Below are 22638 nucleotides of genomic sequence, written 5' to 3'. Positions count from 1 at the left end.
AATACTTTACTTTCAAATTAACTGGCATAAAAGGTGAGCATTTTAAGGGAAGCTGATTTGAATGTTATGTATTTTAAGATGCAACTGAACTATAAACTTAAGGGGTTATCCTGTGTCATTGTCATTGCCAGAGTGACGTACATACCTCACCCCTCCTATTATTGTTAAGGGCTACATGATTTTCCCAGACAGATGTTGTATATTCTTGATTATATTTGACTTTAACATGGTTCTTCGAGTGCTTACTCATGTCCATTCCATATTAGGTGTGTGTGCTTGCCACAGCTCTGGTCCTCCGTCACAGCTCCGGTCAAGAAGCCGAAAAAGCCTGAAAACCCTGGGTTTTTACGTCCCAGCCCCGGTGCATAAGCAGTTCAAACCGCAGCAGTTTCAGGGCCTGGGGAGCCAGCCTCGGCAGACCAGCCCCCACAAATGAACCAAGGGCTACAAGCGCCGTCCAAGCCACCTGCCTCCACCCTCTGCCCAGTTGGCTCGACTCGTGCTAAGCAAGGGACCAAACAGTCATTTTGAGGGCGCTCCCGAGGGCGACCTACCAGACTGTTCCCCAGATCCATCTGTCCCAGTGTTCTCCAACCGCCTTTTCCTTTTCCTTCCTACTTGGACCGCTATAACCTTGGACCAATGGGTCCTCAGTATGGTGGAGCAGGGTTATACCATCCAGTTCCTTTCTACCCCACTTCGCTGTCCCTCTTCAGGGACCTCTCTCACGAGAGTCTCCTCACACAGGAGGTAAAGGGGTTGCTACAACTGGGAGAGGTGGAGAAAGTTCCACTCGAGTATAGGAACAAGAGGTTCTATTCCTGGTACTTTTTAATTCTAAAGGCCAAGGGCAGTCTATGGCCCATCCTGGACCTGTGAGACGTTAGTTAAAGTTCTGCATGGTTTCCCTGGCTTCTGTTATACCCTCTCTGGATCCGGGAGACTGGTATGCCATCCTCTACTTGAAGGACACATACTTCAACATAGCGATCTTTCAAGGACACAGACGCTTCCTCTGGTTTACAGTGTGGCCCCACCACTACCACTTTGCGGTCCTCCTGTTCAGCCTGGCGACAGCACTGAGAGTGTTTACCAAGTGAACGGCAGTGGTTGCCGCTTACCTCAGGCACCGGATCTACCCATACCTTGACGACTGGCTCGTCAAGGGCAACTTTTCAGTTCTCGAGTCTAAAGGGATGCCGCGGTGCTTCAAGCCACGTACCGGTCTCAGGGCCTATTGGTGAATGACAAAAAGTCGACATTTTTGCCTGTGGAGAGGATAGAGTTAATCAGAGCAGTCCGCGACTCTACCTGCGCCAGAGCATTCCTGCCGCTGGAAAGCTTCCACATGATGGCAAACCTCATCGCAGAAGTCTCCATATTCCCTTTGACTACAGCCAGGGTCTGTCTGCGCCTGCTGGGTCACATGGCAGTGTGCACTTATGTGATCTGCCGTGCCAGACTTCGGATGCGGCCCCTGCAACAATGGCTGGGGATGGTCTATTCCCAGTCCCAAGACCCCCTGGAAAAACTCATTACCATTCACCAGGCGATACTTACCTCGCTACAATATTGGACCAACCACAGGGCAGTCCTGAAGGGGGTTCTGTTCAACAACCCCCCTCACTCCATCGGGTTGGTATCGGATGCCTTGGGCCTCGGCTGGGGTGAGCACCTCTGCGACCTCCAGAGACATGGGAGGTGGTCCCCAGAGGAGGCGAGGTTGCACATAAACGTCAAAGAGCTCTGAGCAGTCCGACTGGCATGCGGAGTCTTCCTGTCAAACAAGGTGGTACGCGTCCTGACAGACAACACAGCCTCGATGTTCTGCATCAACAGGCAAAGGGGAGCACGCTCATCTGCTCTCATTCAACAGGCACTCCGTCTATGGTACTTCTGCAGAAGCCACGAAATCCACCTGGAAGCTTGTCACCATCCCAGTGTCAAGAATACTCTGGCGGACCAGCTCAGCAGGGACTTCTCCTCTCACTATGAGTGGTCGCTCCATCCAGAGGTAGCCTGCATGATCTTCCAAAGGTGAGGAACTCCCCAAGTGGACCTGTTCACCATCAGACTAAACAGGAAATACCACCAGTTTTGTTCTGAGCAAGGGCTCCCTCTCCGATGCCTTTCTCCTGTCATGGTCAGGGAGCCTGATGTACACGTTCCCTCCGATTCCACTCATCAGCTGGGTCCTTGCAAAGATCAAGAGAGACAAAGCGCAGGTTGTTGTGATAGCCTGGCATGGCCTTGCCAGCATTGGTTTGGCATGCTCATGAACTTGTCAGCGGCCCCTCCCTGGCCCCTGCCCAACCTCCAGGACCTGCTGTCACAGGACCACGGTCAGCTCCTACATCCCAACCTCGAGTTCCTCCACCTCTCGGGGTGGATGCAGTGTGGCTGAACCCAGAGGAGCGGACATGTTCAGAGTCCAACAGGTCCTCCTGGGGAGTAGGAAGCCTTCAACCAGACTGACTTACCTGGCCAAGTGGACGAGATTTTCCCGCTGAGCATCCGAACGTGGCATCTCTCCCTCGCGTTCTTCCATACAGGCTGTCCTGGACTACCTGCTCCATCTGAGGAACCAGGACCTGGCACACTCTTCCATTAGAGTGCATCTCACCACCATCTCCACCTTTCACCCGCCAATCCAAGGACAGACCGTGTTTTCCCATGACATGACGGTCGAATTCTTGAGAGGGCTCGAGACTCTCTTCCTGCAGGTGCGGGCTCCTGTCTCTCAGTGGGATTTTAACTTGGTCCTCTCTAGGCTCACCGACCCACCCTTTGAACTGCTGGGTTCTTGCTCCTTTTCCCATCTGTCATGGAAGGTCGCGTTCCTAGTGGCGGTGACGTCAGCGAGACAGGTCTCTGAAATTAAAGCCTTGACCTCAGAACTGCCATACACAGTCTTCTACAAAGACAAGGTTCATCTGCAGCCCCATCCGGCCTTCGTGCTGAAGGTGGTCTCCACCTTCTATATGAACCAAGACATCTTCCTCCCAGTGTTCTGTCCCAAACCGCACAAGACCAGTGAGGTGTCTTCACACGCTAGATGTCTGAAGGTCCTTGGCTTTTTATTTAGAATTTACCAAGTCTCTCCATAAATCGACTCAACTCTTCATCGCTACAGCAGATAGGATGAAGGGCCTTCTGGTGTCCTCACAAAGATTTCCAATTGGATCACCTCATGCATAAGGAACTGTTACAATCTGGCGGGAGTTCCGCCGCTGCCAATTGTCAGAGCCTACTCGAGAGTTCAGGTGTCTTCAGCGGCCTTCGTGGCACACATCCCTATTCAGTACATCTGTAGAGCCACAATGTGTCCTTTGTCCACACGTTCACAGCTCATTATGCCATCACTCTCAGCAAGCCAGAGATGACACTGGATTTGACAGAGCTGTGTTGCAATCGACACGTCCGTAAACTCCTACCCACTTCTGGGGTATTGCTTTGGAGTCACCTAATATGGAATGGACATGAGCAAGCACTTGAAGAAGAAAAGAAAGTTACCTTTTCTGTAACTGGTGTTCTTCGAGATGTGTTGCTCCCGTCCATTCCACAACCCCCCCCCCCACTCCTTTCCCACTGGGAAGAAGGAACTGAGGGTAGGGGGAGCCTTATACCACACCATGTGGGCGCCACTCCAGAGGGCGCCAGAGCCAGTCCCCTACGGATACTGCTGAGGGAAAAACTTCTGGCAACGGTGCATGTGGCGAGCACACACACCTAATATGGAATGGACATGAGCAACACATCTTGAAGAACACCAGTTATGGAAAAGGTAACTGTCTTTTTTATTACCCAACAGTAACCCCACTGGCTGACAGAGTGGTGGTGGTTGGCCTACAAAGGGAATGAATCTTGCCTGAAAGACTTGTCTAGAAATATTGTTAACCTATCCAACTATACTCTCAGCCCAGCAGAAGCAGCTGTTCTATCTCAGGGCCTCTCCTTCTGCCCCTCCACCCCCACGAACATGATACAGTTCTGTGGTGACCTAGAATCCTATTTTCGACATCTCCGACTCAAGGAATATTTCCAAAATACCTCTGAACAGCATACTAATCAACAGAGGCCTCCCTACCAACACTACAGAAAGAGGGATTCTAGGTGGACTCCTCCTGAAGGTCGAAACAGCAGACTGGACTTCTACATAGAGTGCTTCCGCCGACGTGCAGCATCACTTGCCCCATAACCTCAGCCATGCGGAACGCAATGCCATCCACAGCCTCAGAAACAACTCTGACATCATAATCAAAAAGGCTGACAAAGGAGGTGCTGTTGTCATCATGAATAGGTCGGAATATGAACAAGAGGCTGCTCGGCAGCTCTCCAACACGAGTTTCTACAAGCCATTACCCTCTGATCCCACTGAGAGTTACCAAAAGCAACTCAGCATTTGCTCAAGAAACTTCCTGAAAAAGCACAAGATCAAATCCGCACAGACACACCCCTGGAACCCCGACCTGGGATATTCTATCTACTACCCAAGATCCATAAACCTGGAAATCCTGGGCGCCCCATTATCTCAGGCATTGGCACCCTGACAGCAGGATTGTCTGGCTATGTAGACTCCCTCCTCAGGCCCTACGCTACCAGCACTCCCAGCAACCTTCGAGACACCACTGACTTCCTGAGGAAACTTCAATCCATCGGTGATCTTCCTGATAACACCATCCTGGCCACTATGGATGTAGAAGCCCTCTACACCAACATTCCACACAAAGATGGACTACAAGCCGTCAAGAGCACTATCCCCGATAATGTCACGGCTAACCTGGTGGCTGAACTTTGTGATTTTGTCCTTACCCAAAACTATTTCACATTTGGGGACAATGTATACCTTCAGATCAGCGGCACTGCTATGGGTACCCGCATGGCCCCACAGTATGCCAACATTTTTATGGCTGATTTAGAACAACGCTTCCTCAGCTCTCGTCCCCTAAAGCCCCTACTCTACTTGTGCTATATTGATGACATCTTCATCATCTGGACCCATGGAAAAGAAGCCCTTGAGGAATTCCACCATGATTTCAACAACTTCCATCCCACCACCAACCTCAGCCTGGTCCAGTCCACACAAGAGATCCACTTCCTGGACACTACAGTGCTAATAAACAATGGTCACATAAACACCACCCTATACCGGAAACCTACTGACCGCTATTCCTACCTGCATGCCTCCAGCTTTCACCCTGACCACACCATACGATCCATCGTCTACAGCCAAGCTCTGCGATACAACCGCATTTGCTCCAACCCCTCAGACAGAGACAAACACCTACAAGATCTCTGTCAAGCTTTCTTACAACTACAATACCCACCTGCAGAAGTAAAGAAACAGATTGATAGAGCCAGAAGAGTTCCCAGAAGTTACCTACTACAGGACAAGCCTAACAAAGAAAATAACAGAACGCCGCTAGCCGTCACCTTCAGCCCCCAACTAAAACCCCTCCAACGCATTATTAAGGATCTACAACCTATCCTAAAGGATGACCCAACACTCTCACAAATCTTGGGAGACAGGCCAGTCCTTGCCTACAGACAGCCCCGCAGCCTGAAGCAAATACTCACCAACAACCACATACCACACAACAGAACCACTAACCCAGGAACTTATCCTTGCAACAAAGCCCATTGCCAATTGTGCCCACATATCTATTCCGGGGACACCATCACAGGGCCTAATAACATCAGCCACACTATCAGAGGCTCGTTCACCTGCACATCCACCAATGTGATATATGCCATCATGTGCCAGCAATGCCCCTCTGCCATGTACATTGGTCAAACTGGACAGTCTCTACGTAAAAGAATAAATGGACACAAATCAGATGTCAAGAATTATAACATTCATAAACCAGTTGGAGAACACTTCAATCTCTCTGGTCACGCAATCACAGACATGAAGGTCGCTATCTTAAAACAAAAAAACTTCAAATCCAGACTCCAGCGAGAAACTGCTGAATTGGAATTCATTTGCAAATTGGATACTATTAATTTAGGCTTAAATAGAGACTGGGAGTGGCTAAGTCATTATGCAAGGTAGCCTGTTTCCTCTTGTTTTTTCCTACCCCCCCCCCCCCAGATGTTCTGGTTTAACTTGGATTTAAACATGGAGAGTGGTCAGTTTGGATGAGCTATTACCAGCAGGAGAGTGAGTTTGTGTGTGTATGGGGGTGGGGGGGATGTGAGAAAACCTGGATTTGTGCAGGAAATAGCCCAACTTGATTATCATGCGCATTGTGTAAAGAGTTGTCACTTTGGATGGGCTATCACCAGCAGGAGAGTGAATTTGTGTGGGGGGGTGGAGGGTGAGAAAACCTGGATTTGTGCTGGAAATGGCCCACCTGATGATCACTTTAGATAAGCTATTACCAGCAGGACAGTGGGGTGGGAGGAGATATTGTTTCATATTCTCTGTATATATATAAAGTCTGCTGCAGTTTCCACGGTATGCATCCGATGAAGTGAGCTGTAGCTCACGAAAGCTCATGCTCAAATAAATTGGTTAGTCTCTAAGGTGCCACAAGTACTCCTTTTCTTTTTGCGAATACAGACTAACACGGCTGTTACTCTGAAAAATGGTCACAGTGTGGGCTGCAAGAGTTATAAGGTTGGGAGGTAAGGGAGTCCTGCTGTTTCCAAGGACCCAAAAGCAGCCTGAGAGGAGAGGAAAGGAGCAGGGAAGCTACAACTGTCTGTCTGCTTTGACATAATTTAAGGTTTTCTTTTTCACAGCTGGAAGCTCAACTTGAGGATGTCACCGCAGAAGCATCAAAAGAACGCAAGCTTCGTGAACACAGTGAGATTTTCTCCAAGCAGCTGGAAAATGAACTGGAAGCACTAAAGGTACCATTATTTTAAAAATGCAAAATATGGGGAAACAGATGCCCTTTTCACTACTGATACAAGACCGAGCCTCCAATAACTTCGCTTATCTAAGCGTGTACATTTGTGGCACTTTGTGTCTTTTAACTGAATCGGGCTTTCATAGAAACCTGACACAGCCTGTTAGATCTACTTGCTTTTTTCAAATTGTTTTCCCACAAACTATGTTATTGATGTTAATCTCTTGGCTTTTACCTGTCCACATTTATTCCTAACTTTCTAAGCAACACTAGAAAAATCTTGGGTCGTCTTTTCCTGATAATTTTCACTCTCTTGCTTCTGCAGCTAAAGCAAGGAGGCCGTGCAGCAGGTGCCACATTAGAACATCAGCAGGAGCTTTCCAAAATGAAGTCTGAGCTAGAAAAGAAAATCTTGTTCTATGAAGAGGAGTTAGTCAGGCGAGAGGCATCCCATGTCTTGGAAGTAAAAAATATAAAAAAGGAGGTGCATGATTCAGAAAGCCATCAGCTAGCACTGCAGAAAGAGATCATGATGCTAAAAGATAAATTGGAAAAGGCAAAACGAGAGAGGTAAGGGTCTGTATGAAACCACTTTGCTGGAGAAATTCCCCCCACCAGCTGCCGCATCTCTCGTGTAGTGGGATTTTGGGCACCTAACTCCCCTAGTGTCTTTTGAAAATCCCAACCACGCCCAGTGGTCTGTAAAGTTGTACATTCTCTATTTTTTTCCCTCAGGCACAATGAGATGGAGGAGACTGTAGGAACAATAAAAGAGAAATATGAACGGGAAAGAACCATGTTCTTTGACGATAACAAAAAGTTAACAACGGAAAATGAAAAGGTAGTTAGTAGAGCCATTGTTTTGGGACAAAGTTCAATTACTCTTCTTGAAAACTAGTGTTCTGTTTTTCACGTAAATCTTGTTACCTTTTAAGTCACTCTGATATTGTGATAGTTCTCTATAAAATTCACTGACCAAAGAAGAAACCATGAATATGCTTTAAAAATGGGATTTTTTCATTAGTATGGATAGGAGTAATTTCGACTGTCACACATGTATGCCACGGACGTGGACAAATCAGTTTCCTCTTGTAGTATGCAGAGGCCACTCACACTGGTGGGATTGGTGCCGCCATGCTGAGCAGTGGAATTTTATGAAAAGCTGTCCACTGGGGATTTTCCCCCTTCCCCCCCAATGGAGTATTCCAAGAGTATAAAAGGGGTGATACCAACTATCCCCAATCTTGGACTACACACTATCTTTGGCACTCATTGGTTTTTCTATTCATTTCTCCTCTTCTCATTTCCCTTGTTTGAAGTGGCACATGAACCTGAGTACTACTAGACCTGGAAGTCACACTCATAGAGCCTGAGAAAAACGGTTTCTGAAGGCTACATTGTTTTGACAGAGCTTCTTCGTATCCTCTAGTGGTCTTGTTTGTGTATATTCCACATGCATAATGAGTCTGAAAGTGACATAAATTGCAGATGAAAACAACTGATCACTTTTCATTTCAGCTTTGTTCCTTTGTGGATAAATTAACAGCACAAAACAGGCAGCTAGAAGATGAGCTCCAAGACCTGGCAGCAAAGAAGGAATCGGTTGCTCATTGGGAAGCTCAGATTGCAGAAATTATTCAGTGGTATGTACTATTCCAGATAGCAATCTTCAACTTTTGAAATACAGATACGGCCTTTTTAACATAACCAAGTCTTCTGTGGATTTTTGAAGATTAGTGGAAAACTATACCTGGATGTGGTTGCTGATGATCTGTTTTGTCTTTTGTTTACCAGTGGATTAAGTAGTAGGATTTTTTCATTTTGCAGCAAATTACTGTCATAGAATATTAAATGCACAAGAAGAAGATTTCAGTGTCAGTTCAAGTCAAAATTTAAAATGATTATTAAATCATGAATCACTATCCTTGATTTCCTATAGAATTTTCTGACTAATTCACTCAGGGCAACTGCCAGAACTTACAGGGTTCAGGACAAGCAGGAGACTCAAAGCAGGAGACTACCTTGTAGCAGTTCAGTCTCCAGTGTCATTGCCTGCAGTCCCCAGAAGGCTTAGGGCCTCTTGTATTTCCTCCTTTTAGTTTTAGTGTTCCCACCCTCACCCAGACAAGCACTTGCAGTCAGAAAGACGGCCTCTCTCTTGCACACAGTTTCTATTCATTAGTACCTTACTGGTTTGACAGGCTATGTGCAAGTGTTTCAAGAGTGTAAGAACACAGGCAGGCATGTGTACACACATTCATAAAGGTGTGCTCACATTCTTCCTCCACCTGAGACTCGGTGGTGATGGAGCCTAGGCCTAAAGAGCAGTGCTTCTCCGAAAGAAGAGTTTCTTGTCCCTGGAGTGACCTATAGGCTTGAAAAGAATCTTTCAGGTAGTGAAGTAGGGAGGAAAGGGGCTCAGAGGGCATGTTTATATGCTTTTCTGGGCACTGAGAGGGAGGGAACCTGGAGGAGGCCCATAGAAATCAGCTTCTGGCTATTCATGGAACAAGCAGATCAGGCTCCATGCAGTAGTAATGAAATGCTGTGTGGTTGCTGTTGGGTTCTAGAGGGGAAGCTATCATGAAACACCTGGCAGCATCCAGGGGTAGGGGAACCAGGTGGAGGGAGGTCCTAAAGGAGGCACAGCTAGGCTCCATCCTGGGCCTGGCAATTTCCCCAGTGCTCTATCCTTGCTTGTGACCCTAAATTCAGTACAAATACTCTGTTGATATTTGGCAGCAAGATGACTTGTTTCCTGGTGCATGGTGCCTGAGTATCAAAGTTTTATATTTTCTCCAGCTTCTAAACAAGGTCTTGTTTAAGTAACTGCTTTGTAATTGCACTCTAGGGTAAGTGATGAGAAGGACGCACGTGGATATCTTCAGGCTTTAGCTTCCAAGATGACAGAAGAATTAGAGTCATTGAGAATCTCTAGTCTGGGCTCAAGAACATTGGTAGGTCAACAGCAAGCATTCAGAAGGCTTTCTAATTCTGGATGCCTAAAATTCTTAATACTTGGCTTCATTTACTTCCACGTTCATTTAGAAATCCTCTTATTTATCAAGAAAGGGTGTAGTATGCAAATAGCCAGAGGTGTTTTCTAATGAAGACTGTGTGCTTTGATTATCCTGTCTACTTTGCCCCATTGTGTGTGAATCTCAGTTACACCACTGTGACAGTTCTTGGGATACCCAGGCCTGTGAGTCACCTTGTTACCATCTTCTCTAGAGAGAGGGAGTCTTGTCGTAGTGCAGTGTCAGCCTTTCAGCTACTCTCTCCTCTGGCTTGTGCCAGCCCTTCCTTCCCCAGGCAGGTTAATAATAGGTGCACCGAATCCCTTTGAATCATTCCCCTGTGATATACAGCCCCTGACACTGACTACTCACAGAAATTCAAAATCCTCGGCACCCAAAGGTACAGTGTTCCCCAGTTTACTAGTTTTACCTTAAACCACCTCTCTTGTGAATCACACAGCACTTGTGACCACTTATGATAAAAGTGGATTTATTTATTTAAATAAAGATTTAACTAGAAACAAGAGAGAGCAATGGAAACAAGTGGTTACAGTATAAAACAACATAATAAAACGTGAACCTGAGTTTACATGAATAGTTATCTTTCCCATATAATAAACTAGATTTTTCTCACCGAAGTTCCAGCTGTTGCAGAGCTGGCTGGTTTCTCAAGAACCAGGATTCAAATTTTCATGAAAGTACCCACGTCTGCCAGGGGTTTTCCTCAGCGAGTGGTTAGTACTTTTCCCTATTCTGGTATACTGAAACCAGCCATTTATTTCTGCTCACAGGCCAGGCAAATCCCTGCCTTGCTGTAGAGTGTCTTTTCTACCTTTAAATGGTTTTGGTGGTTTGTAATGTCTGGTGTTTTCCCCATTGACTGTTCCGGGATGTGCAAAGGTAGACAATGAAACCCTGCATTACCTTGTCAACTGACTAGGGAGGAGTGACAACTCCCACTTGCTTGAATAGATAATCATTAAGACACATTACCTTGTGGTGACTGATTTATCATAAAAAGAAAAGGAGTACTTGTGGCACCTTAGAGACTAACAAATTTATTTGAGCATAAGCTTTCGGGAGCTACAGTTCACTTCATCGGATGCATTCAGTGGAAAACACAGTGGGGAGATTTATATACATAGATAACATGAAACAATGGGTGTTACCATACACACTGTAACGAGAGTGATCAGGTAAGGTGAGCTATTACCAGCAGTATCGGGGGGACGGGGGACGGACTGACCTTTTGTAGTGATAATCAAGGTGAGCCATTTCCAGCAGTTGACAAGAACGTCTGAGGAACAGTGGGGGGGGAATAAACATGGGGAAATAGTTTTACTTTGTGTAATGACCCATCCACTCCCAGTGTCTATTCAAGTCTAAGTTAATTGTATCCAGTTTGCAAATTAATTCGAATTCAGCAGTCTCTCGTTGGAGTCTGGTTTTGAAGTTTTTTTTGTTGAAGAATTGCAACTTTTAGGTCTGTAATAGAGTGACCAAAGAAATTGAAGTGTTCTCTGACTGGTTTTTGAATGTTATAATTCTTGACGTCTGATTTGTGTCCATTTATTCTTTTACGTAGAGACTGTCCAGTTTGACCATTGTACATGGCAAAGGGGCATTGCTGGCACATGATGGCATATATCACATTGGTAGATGTGCAGGTGAACGAGCCTCTGACAGTGTGGCTGATGTGATTAGGCCCTATGATGGTGTCACCTGAATAGATATGTGGACAGAGTTGGCAACGGGCTGTGTTGCAAGGATAGGTTCCTGTTGTGTGGTGTGTGGTTGCTGGTGAGTATTTGCTTCAGGTTGGGGGGCTGTCTGTAAGCAAGGACTGGCCTGTCTCCCAAGATCTGTAAGAGTGATGGGTCGTCCTTCAGGATAGGTTGTAGATTCTTGATGATGCGTTGGAGAGGTTTTAGTTGGGGGCTGAAAGTGATGGCTAGTGGCGTTCTGTTATTTTCTTTGTTGGGCTTGTCCTGTAGTAGGTGTCTTCTGGGTACTCTTCTGGCTCTGTCCATGTATTTCTTCACTTCAGCAGGTGGGTATTGTAGTTTTAAGAATGCTTGATAGAGATCTTGTAGGTGTTTGTCTCTGTCTGAGGGGTTGGACCAAATGCGGTTGTATCGTAGAGCTTGGCTGTAGACAATGGATCGTGTGGTGTGGTCTGGGTGAAAGCTGGAGGCATGTAGGTAGGAATAGCGGTCAGTAGGTTTCTGGTGTAGGGTGGTGTTTATGTGACCATCGCTTATTAGCACCGTAGTGTCCAGGAAGTGGATCTCTTGTGTGGACTGGTCCAGGCTGAGGTTGATGTTGTGATGGAAATTGTTGAAACCATGGTGGAATTCTTCAAGGGCTGCTTTTCCGTGGGTCCAGATGATGAAGATGTCATCAATGTAGTGCAAGTAGAGTTGGGGCATTAGGGGACGAGAGCTGAGGAAGCGTTGTTCTAAGTCAGCCATAAAAAAGTTGGTATACTGTGGGGCCATGCGGGTACCCATAGCAGTGCTGCTGACTCCAGCAAGAGACTGCTGAATTGGAATTAATTTGTAAACTGGATACAATTAACGTAGGCTTGAATAGAGACTGGGAGTGGATGTGTCCTTGCACAAAGTAAAACTATTTCCCCATGTTTATTTCCCCCCCCCCTCCCCCCAACTGCTCCTCGGACATTCCTGTTAACTGCTGGAAATGACCCACCTTGATTATCACTAAAAAAGGTTTTCTCCCCTCCCCCCCAACCCCGCCCTGCTCCCCTGCTGGTAATAGCTCATCTTAAGTGATCACTCTCCTTACAGTGTGTATGATAACACCCATTTTTTCATGTTCTGTGTGTATATAAATCTCCTCACTGTATTTTCCACTGAATGCATCCAATGAAATGAGCTGTAGCTCACGAAAGCTTATGCTCAAATAAATTGGTTAGTCTCTAAGGTGCCACAAGTACTCCTTTTCTTTTTAACACGACTGCTACTCTGAAACCTGATTTATCGTAGAATCACAGGACTGGAAGGGACCTCAAGAGGTCTTCTAGTCCAGTCCCCTGCACTCATGGCAGGACGAAGTATTATCTAGACAAGAGGTTCTCAAACTGAAGGCTGGGAATGGTCATGAGAAGCGTTAGACAAAAAACACTGCCCACATTTTACCAGCAGCAGTGAATAACTAACAAAGCTGATTCCTCTAGGTGTATCAGGTCTTCAGATGGTGCTGTGCATTTCGATGGATTTCTGTTAAGCTTGCATAGCGTTATATAAAGTTGTTGCCATCTGTGTTACTCGGTTTGCTATGACATGGTATGGACATCTAATTGTAAGCATTGACCACAATCACAGTTTTGCTTTAGCTCTTATTACAGTGGATCGTTAGCTTGGTTTAAATGAATGACGTACTGTTTTTAATATTTCATGAGTTTCATGGGGTTTTTTTATTGGTATATGTTCTTGTGTGCTAGGGGGATGTAAACTACTACAGACACAAAGGGGGCGGGGGGCACAATTAAATAAGTTTGAGAATTGCTGACCATCCCTGACAGGTGTTTGTCTAACCTGCTTTTAAAAACCTCCAATGACACAGACTCCACAACCTCCCTAGGCAATTTATTCCAGTGCTAAACCACCCTGACAGTTAAGTAGTTTTTCCTGATGTGGTGCCCAGAACTGGACACAATACTCCAGTTGAGGCCTAATCAGCACAGAGTAGAGCAGAAGAATTACTTCCCATGTCTTGCTTACAATACTCATTGTTCCTTTAATAATATCCATCCGTACATCTCTGTGATTGAGTCATGACAAGGTACGAACTTTCTGTAGATACCTTACATGTTCTTTATGGATAAAAAAGACATGTTTGCTGTAGTGAGTTTCAGGTCTGAGGTGAGAGCTGATTGCAAAGAACAGGGCACCTTTGCCCAGGGGTCTCTGTGTCACACAATCCAAATTTGATAAAATCCCGTGTTTTGCTTATTGCTAGTACCTGCCATTAATTGCAAACTATGCCTTAAAACAGGATTAAAGAAAAGAGTCAATAAAATAAACATTTCTAAAAGAAATAAAAGGGAATATTTTTAATACACCATACCCCAAAAGGTTTAGACACATAAATGAATAATAGCCATTTGCCCTGACAGTAATAATAAAACTACAAGAGGTTTCATTCTTCATGCTTCATGGCATAAGATGATCAACATCTGGGATCAGGAAGAAAAATGTTAAGCAGCAAGTTATATTAATTTATATTTCATAATTTTGTCTAGTGGCCTTAAAGAAGGGAGCCCCTGCTAAGGAAAGCTTACAGTCCTAAGGGCAAAATTCTCTCTTGTCCTTAGCACTTGGTAAGTCCAAGAATGGGGAAGGAGAGCATCTTCATGGGGCCTCTACTCATCCAACACACTGACCAGCACACAAGGGGAAAGTAACCTGCTACTGGTTTATACTGGTAACCATAGGCATAGTTTGACTTCTCTATTTGGAGGGGCAATGCCCCCATGCTCCCCAGTCTCCGCCCATGCTAGTAACATATTACATTCCCTTTTCCTTCCTACTTCAGAGTAAGCGGGGAGCAAGAGAGCAAATTGTGGCTTGTAATTTTTTTCCTGCCTTTCTTCCTAAGGCAGTACAGCTGTGCACCATCCCTCCCTTACTTGGGGTAGAGAGTGAACTGGGGTAGAAAGTGAAGACGAGTGCAAGAGGAGGAAGTGGCAAATTTAAGGCAGACAGTGACCATTTGCTTTTTGCCTACTGTCAAAATTTAAAAAGCAGATGACATACTATATCAAGGCAGGTTTCATAGACTTTAGCAAATTTGCTCTAAATTAATACTCATGTATTTGGAGCAGACTTCAGGTATATATGGAAATGAAATAAGGCATCGCCTTTCAGATTGTGGTTCTTGGACAACTGAGATTCTTTGGACACTTTCAGCTCTCCCCAGGTCACCATTATGTTAAAATAGTGTTGCTTTCCTTGGTCTCAGCTACTAAACTTCATTAGCGAGCAAAAAATATATTTTTAATATTCTGTTTCAGTGCAAGAAATTGCTGCAGTTGCCATGGGAATGTTATACAGTGTTATGATCTTGAGTGGGTGGATAGGTGTCCACGAGACAATCTCTATTAAGATACAATCCACACTATGAAAATGTTTAAGTACCTCCTAAAATAAAAAAAAACCTTGAAAAATTATCTATCTTGGAAAATCAAAAATACCGTTTTCTGGTAATAAAATGCAGAGAAACTAATCCATATCTTAAATTGGTGTATAATGTACAACAAGATTAAAAAAAATACATATACTGTCTTTAGGTTTCTCAAAGAGATGCTGACAACTTAAAAACCTTTCGTTGTAAACAAGCAGAAGTTTGTACATATGTCAGTAATAACACACCCTTGATTGACTGTGAACATTCTAAAACTCCAGTTTCACTGTACTCTTTATTTTTCTCTCAGCGCGGACAATGAAAATCAGTGAAGGCACTTTCACCTTTATTCATAGTCATTTTCAAGTTTTTAGTGTTGCAGAATTTGGGTTTCAGGCACTGCAGATGAACCATTAATTGCTTTAAAACTACGGACTGAACACTTATTGGTCATGGCTTTTTATAAAAGCCTGTTTTATAAAATTTAAATATTGGGCCAATTTTGACAGGGTCCATTTAAACTGTTTCATCATAACAATGAAAGTGTTAGCATGTGATTTTTAAATTAAGATCTCTGGGGCAAATCTGGGGGGATCAGAGGTTCTGTGTTCTCTTTGTATTTGTGAACAAAGGAGGAAAATTACTTTAGAGAGTTGATGTTAATGTACAATAACTTACTGCAATAGGATCCACTTTGGAAACTGCGACGAAGTCAGAAGCTGGATATGTCAGCAAGGCTGGAACTGCAATCTGCCCTGGATGCAGAAATACGTGCCAAACAGCTAATTCAAGAAGAGTTAAGAAAGGTTAAAGATGCAAACATATCCTTTGAGAGGTAATAAATTACTGAAGTGTGCAGTCTTGTTCATCTGAACATTCTAACATGCTGGGTTATCCTTAATGTGCCACTCTTAGCTACCTGTTCAAATAACAAACACTTATTAATTTACCCTCCTTTATGCCAAGAAACTTACACCCTGACAGAAAACCTGTCTATTACAGGTTTTTTCCCCAACTCCATTTAAAAATTCTACAGATTTCTTCAAGTAATTTTTAAGATAAAGCAGCATGCCCAAGTGAGTGGATTGATTGTAATATGTGGGTCTTTGCCATGCAGGAGAAATGGGTACTAGGAGTAGCATCAGAAAGCCCCTTTCTTAGAGCAGCTGGAGAGAGGATGGTGGTATGGGGAAGGGAAGACCATCCTACCAAGAGATTATCATCAGTTAGCTACCACCTGCAACATCACAGAGAGAGATGCAGATAACCTAAAGGACTCTCAATCTAGCATGGTAGTGAAATTGTAATTCACAGGAATGGTGGGCTGGGGGAAATGATCTGCCTTAAAAAGAAGGCAGGTGTTGCTAAAAGGCAAAAGGGGGACGACTGCTAGTAAAAACAAGAATATAAAATTATGCAGTAAATTTCTTCCCTTTCAAATATTTAATGGTTTTCATGTTCTAGTAAGCTGAAGGAATCTGAAGCAAAAAATCAGGAACTGTTGGAAGAAATGGAGGGATTGAAGAAAAAGCTGGAAGAAAAATACAGAACAGATACAGGTAACTAAAGTTAGTATTAGAATTAATTTTGAGCTTATTATCTGTAGTGTTTTTCTTTGAGCTAAATCAGGTAATTATTTTCTTTCAGGTCTCAAACTTCCAGACTTTCAAGATTCAATTTTTGAATATTTCAACACTTCACCTCTTGCACGTGATCTGACTTTTAGAGTGAGTTTTTAACATCAAGTGACTACAAAAATGTGTCTTGAGGATTTTGAATTAATTAAAGTTTATGCATGGGTAATATGCAGTAAATTAGGTTCTGACAAATGAGTATGAAATATGCAAGACGAATTAAAAGTATGTAGCAAGTGCACATTGCCCCTATAATAGATGTCAGGTAGCTAGGCATTAGTAGAGAAAGCTATAACTTTTTGAAATAGTTGTAAAATCCCACTTTAAGGTAAGCAAAAGAACCAGGATAGAAAAATATCTGAGAACTTCTACTGGATAAATAATGCATTCACTTTTTCTGAACATGCTTCACAAACTAAAGGGCAGCGTGTATAGCTGCTGGTTACATGGTTGCATCTGCTGACAAACTGGCTGATTTAAATGCATTGATGAGCTCCAAAGGGTGACTCATCTTGTCTGTGAAATTGTCGTCTCCAAGCTTGGGCGGTTAGAGTAGATGGAACTGGGAAGAGCTTCAGAGATGCAGAAGACCCAGCATGTTGGTGTAGGCCAAATAGGACTTTTTCAAGGTTTTTGTTGGACTGTAGCTCAGCTTTGTCATGACACACCCTCTGATTTTCTTTAGAAAGTTAATCATACAAATTGTGGGTTCGGTGCGTAAAGTTTGTACATCCCCTGAGGAAACAGCTGTTAATTACTGCAGTGAATCACATTTCCTTACTTTATGAACTCTTGATCCTTGATGGGTTTCTGGACATGTTTTGTATAACATTTAAAACAGACAGTTAAGAATGAAAATCATAAGAACTCTGATAGTATAAACTAGAGGGCTGCAGTTATACTGGTTGGGATTAAATCCTGGTCTACCTAGATAGATATTTGTATCTAGGTGGTGTTTCCTTGTGATTACTGTGCTTTCTATGTATTTCTCACATTGTTGCTGTTCCCAAGAAGTCAGGGACATGCTGTGAGATGTGCAATACATAAACCATAAATGTGTGCTATTTCCTATTAGAGTATCTGTCTGCTAGTTTATTTACTATTAACACAGCAGGTCATTGTGTATACTATTCCACTTCCACTCCCCAGACATTCCTTTAGAAAAGGAATAGATGAAAAGCGTATGAAATGTGCTGCTGCCATGGTGTGAGTTCTTAGGTCTACTGACCTCGATAGTTTCTCATTTAAAGCAAATTGACATTACTTAGTCAACAAATGAGATTTTAAAGCACTTTGTTTGAATAAGGATTGAATCACTGTTTTTATAATTGAAATGTAGGGCTTAAAAAATTAAATGCATAATAAACCAAAAGGCCACGTCATATATCCCACCATAAATAAATAAGTGCTAAGGAAAGTTGAGTATCATTTTCTAATGAATTACTGTTAGAAGTCTGAATATTTTGATTAACAAAATTTCCATTAACTTTTTGAAGGTACACTTATAACATACCTCCCCCGATTTTCTTGGTTATTTTGGTTTGTGTAAATATCCGTTTGCTGCATAAACATTCATTTAATTAGCCTACAAATAATCCCTCTGAAGTTTCTTATGGGTGATAAGTGATCATTTTTATCCCTCATATCTGTTACAACAAAGGATTCTCTTTCTTCCTCGTCTACGTCTTCTCTGCTAGCCTTTTGGGAAGAAGTAAGTTCTTGCTGATACATTTGTCTCCTTAATTTATGACCTGTATTTGTAAGATTGGCATCCTAAAACTAGTGGATTTTTTTTCTTCCATAATAACTTTTTACTACAAATTAACCCACTAAATAGAAATAGTTGATTTTTTTTTTTTTTAAACCTCCTTACAGGCTGACAATTTAAGATACTTTGACAATACAGTCATGGCTAAAGATGAATCTTGTTTATCATGGTAACATACTTTTGTTTTACACAAGGATACAATTTCATGTTTATTTGATATTCCTCAGTCTAGCACTACCAATCAGCATATAACAAAATGTCGACACATATCTAGTGTAACTGTTGAGTTATCTTCCAATCTAAAGTAGCTGAAGAGTGAGTATGACTCTTACTCAACGGCCTTTACTACTAATTACATTATATTTTAGAAAGTTTAATCTGATGTTTGCTAATCAGAATCTTCCCAATGTCCACAGAGTACAATAATATAATATCCTAATTCCCCACCGAGCTGTTTTAACTCTAGAATTATAGCACACTACCCCTTGTGCTGGCAATTAGTAGTAGTTATTGTAAATATGTATTTAATTAATAGAGGATGTGTGGTATTAATTTCTAGTATTAATGAAATGTGTTGTAATTATTGTTAGAATTCCAAATGGTAACAAAATTCTATCTATAAAATTCCTGAAATATTTTTTTAAATACTAAAAATAAATTGGATGAAGTCACTTTAAAAACCTTATGATTGGATCGGTGGCGGCTCTGCATTGTAAAAATCCTACTGTAGTAAATATTTCATGGTTGGTTGTCCAGGAAGCCTGGCTTCCTCTCATACCAGCGTACAAGAATGTAGGAGCAACATTCAAAGATGTGGTTGGTGAAGTCCAATCATGTTATGAAGGGTCCTTCTTGGATTTCAGGGAGAAGGAGGCTGATGTTTATGGCTATTATGCCACCTACCATTTGGGAATTTTTAAAATATGATACTTCCATTTCTACACTTTTGCTATCATTTAGTGGATCTGATTTTTTTTTTTTTTTTAGAAACAGACATTACATAGCATTTATAGACATTAGCAGTGCTCTTAATGTTGTGTTTCACAAACTATTATTTTTGCTCTGAGTTAATAATTGTAACCATTCTAGGATTTATTTCATGTTGATGCAAGAACACTACTTCAGATCTATAGTATTAATCTAATTTGTTTGCTAACATTTTTTGCAGACAAGTTCTATAAGTGAGCAGGAAACACAAGGTCCCAAACCAGAAGTCTCACCATCCACTTCTGTTATGACTACAGAACAGCAGCAAGAAGTAAGGCAGCTGGTATTTTATTAGTCAGAGTAATTCACTTAGGTCTTTAAGCACTGCTGGTTTGTTATAAATGTATATCACAGACATTACTCACCATGAAGAGGCTTAATCCAACCTTGAGTGTTAGCTTATTTGCAGACATGTGTCATTGTTATAAGCACACATGCTTTGAGAACAGTTGCAGGTTTTCCCAGTCTCTGCGTATGTTGATGTACTCCATTTTCATACCCATTTTCGTATTGCTGCTTGTTTGTTGTTATGCAGGCTTTCCTATGAGCGCTTTAAGATGTAATTCATTCACAGTAAATCAGGAATGGCAATATGTTCTAAAATCTAAACTCTTACTGATCCTTTGTAAAACAAATTATTGAAGCCTCATTTTGCTCAACTGTAGTTTTTTGTGATTCAGGAACCAATACGGCTTCAGAGGATGCCTGCTGTTCCCTCCCCTACCATTCAGTCCATTTCTCTAGCTGTACCAAAGGTAGGGGGACCTTGTTCACCTTATTTGTAAGAACTAAAGAAAAGAGATGCTTTATATAAATTAGCTATCCGTATGTTTGGGTTTGTCCTGTCTGGGTTTTTTATTTGCTGTTTATTTGTAAGCCTGTTTTTAATTCATATTCGTAAGTAATTATTATTTAAGTGTTTAGTTTTGTCAGAGATCAGAAAAAATTATTTTGGATTAGTTAGTAGATTTGGGTTTTTTATTTTGTACTAGAAATACCTGTCTGGTTCTGCTCCTAACATGGGTGTGTCTTTCTTAAATTAGAAATCAAAGAATATGCAACATGACTTTGAGAGAAAGTTCTGTCTTGCAGGACTTCTGACAAGTTGTAGTTAGTTACAAGAAAGCAGTATTTTATAATTCCCTCCTGCTAATAAGATAAAGAAAAGATAAACATATTGCATGGAGATAGGAGTTGATTGATCCCCCTTATCATGTAGCTTTATTTTATCCTGAACTTATCTTGCAGCCTAAAGCTCACCAACTCAATATCAAGTCCTTTTCAAGCCCTACTCAGTGCAGTCACTGCACATCTCTCATGGTGGGATTAGTTCGACAAGGCTATGCCTGCGATGGTGAGTCAGTTAAACCATTCTGAATTTTCAGTCATCTAACCTAAAAATCATTTATTTTAAAGCAACAAGTTACTCAATGGAAAATAATACTGTTGTGCCTTTTCCTCCTACCTTTTTACATCTGCAGACTTGTAACAGTTAAGGAATGCAATTCTCAAGTTTTTCTTAAGCTCAGAGATTTATCTTCCTGCAATATTTCTCCGTACTAGTATAACCATTAATCCTTAGCATTCTTTTTGGAACATGGAGAAACTCATATTGCAGCGATGTTATTGCCGTACTAATCTAACGCTGTAAATTTCCAGTGTCCACTTCTCCAAAATCCACAGGTTTGGAAACATTTGCCTCCTGTTTTACCCTTTAGATCCAGGGTGTCATCAGATCCTGTCAGTTTTCTGTTCAGTGTCTCTGAAATCCTTTTTTTCCTTTCCACTGTTACTTAATTTTTATAGGAATTTCTACCCTGACGGTTGCATCTGAAGTATGAGTATTGGGAAGTTTCGCTCTGAAAATACTTGTCTGAGCCTTAATCACCTTTTGCCTTGATTACTGCCATTCCTCCTGTTTGGCCCCTCTGACTTCACATATCTCTCCTCAGATCTGTCCAAAACACCACTGTAGAAATAAGCGTCCTCTTGGATCGCTATGCCCAGCTCAGTCCCCACTTAACATCTCTCCACTGGCACCTTCTGTATCACATTCTGGCTCTTCAGTCTCATCTTCGCACATTTTCACACATCAGTCATAATCTATTTCTAATCTAATCTCACTCCCCTTCCTCTCTGTAGGCAGCACCTGTTACTCCAACTGCACCCACCCGTAGTCATACTTTGTCGTCTCCTTCTTGCAGCTCTGCACTTCCCTTCCTTTCCCTCAATCCTGGAACAGTCTGTCTCCAGTGGTCTGACAACCTCGTTCTCCTATTGCCTCATGTCTGTCAGCAAGAACTCAACCACTAATCTCCCCATTGTCAGGCTGACACCAGCTCATGATAGTGACGTAAGAAACCAGAGATAAGCTAAAGGGATATAAGAATTGAGAAGGTGGCAGAGTAAAATGTGTGCATAAAAGAAATTGCTTTAACAAGAGCTGCTCTAGTCGTCTTGTTCTCTCCAGCTCCCAACACCTTCAGAGTGCTGATGGCTTTACAATATTACAAACTGAGTACGTTCCTCAGTGCACAGACCTTGTCTTCATGTATGTATGGGAAGCCCCAGGTATCCTTAGTGTGTGAAGCACCATGTATTTTTAGTATTATTTACAGTGCCCAAAAGTTTGCTAGGTGCTTTATAGATAACAGGTCTCTGTCTCTTGAAGTATTGCACTCTAAATAGACAACAGACAAAGGAGGCAACAATTCAGTTTTATTGGTGTTTACTCTTTATTTTAAGTACTGACTATTCATATGCCTTTCTCATAGCACGATATCTTAACCATTGTCTATTAGCCTCTATTTTACTATACATCTAAGCCCATTTTCTTCATATCACCCTTTTTCTGTTTTTCTGGACAAGATGGTTTCCCTTTTTATTTTTAACTGTATCCCATCCCCTACATATTTACTCATTAAATTAACCCTTTCCTATATTGATTTATCTAATCCTCTGTTCTCCCATTTCCACCTTCCTTACCAAAAGTCATCTTTACCCCCTTCCCTCTGCTGAAGCCTCTTTATTCCTATCTGAATTAATGAGGTTGGTGGTGTGAAATTAATGGGACTGCCAAAGTCCTTATCTCCCTGAGAAAACTGCAGATTTTATAAGCCACCTCATGCATCGTGGTGAGAAGGCTCTTTCCCTATGTGGTGCCAGAAAAAAAGAAATAAGAGCTTGCTAGGGGCCTCTTATGGTATTTAAAAAGCAAGTGCTTATCTATGCCA

The 22638-nt window shown here is 42.5% G+C and overlaps 1 protein-coding gene across 4 annotated transcripts in view; it reads left to right on the top strand.

Moving 5' to 3' along the window:
* CDC42BPB (CDC42 binding protein kinase beta) overlaps positions 1-22638 on the top strand; it is a 138842-nt gene that overhangs the window by 92192 nt on the left and 24012 nt on the right. For 2 of the 4 annotated variants that reach the window (XM_084630315.1, XM_084630314.1), the window contains exons 14-24: positions 6745-6855; positions 7180-7424; positions 7590-7695; positions 8373-8497; positions 9706-9811; positions 15703-15851; positions 16481-16575; positions 16664-16743; positions 19587-19676; positions 20086-20160; positions 20654-20759. In XM_084630315.1, coding sequence (XP_084486441.1) covers positions 6745-6855; positions 7180-7424; positions 7590-7695; positions 8373-8497; positions 9706-9811; positions 15703-15851; positions 16481-16575; positions 16664-16743; positions 19587-19676; positions 20086-20160; positions 20654-20759 — 1288 coding nt within the window. The remainder of the gene's footprint in view (positions 1-6744; positions 6856-7179; positions 7425-7589; positions 7696-8372; positions 8498-9705; positions 9812-15702; positions 15852-16480; positions 16576-16663; positions 16744-19586; positions 19677-20085; positions 20161-20653; positions 20760-22638) is intronic. The other 2 variants (XM_084630317.1, XM_084630316.1) reach the window with 1 other exon arrangement.

Source organism: Lepidochelys olivacea (genome assembly GCF_965140295.1).
Source record: "Lepidochelys olivacea isolate rLepOli2 genome assembly, chromosome: 6".
Classification (NCBI taxonomy): Eukaryota; Metazoa; Chordata; order Testudines; family Cheloniidae; genus Lepidochelys; species Lepidochelys olivacea.
The sequence above is the reverse complement of the archived record's forward strand: the minus strand, read 5'-3'. Positions and strand labels throughout refer to the sequence as shown.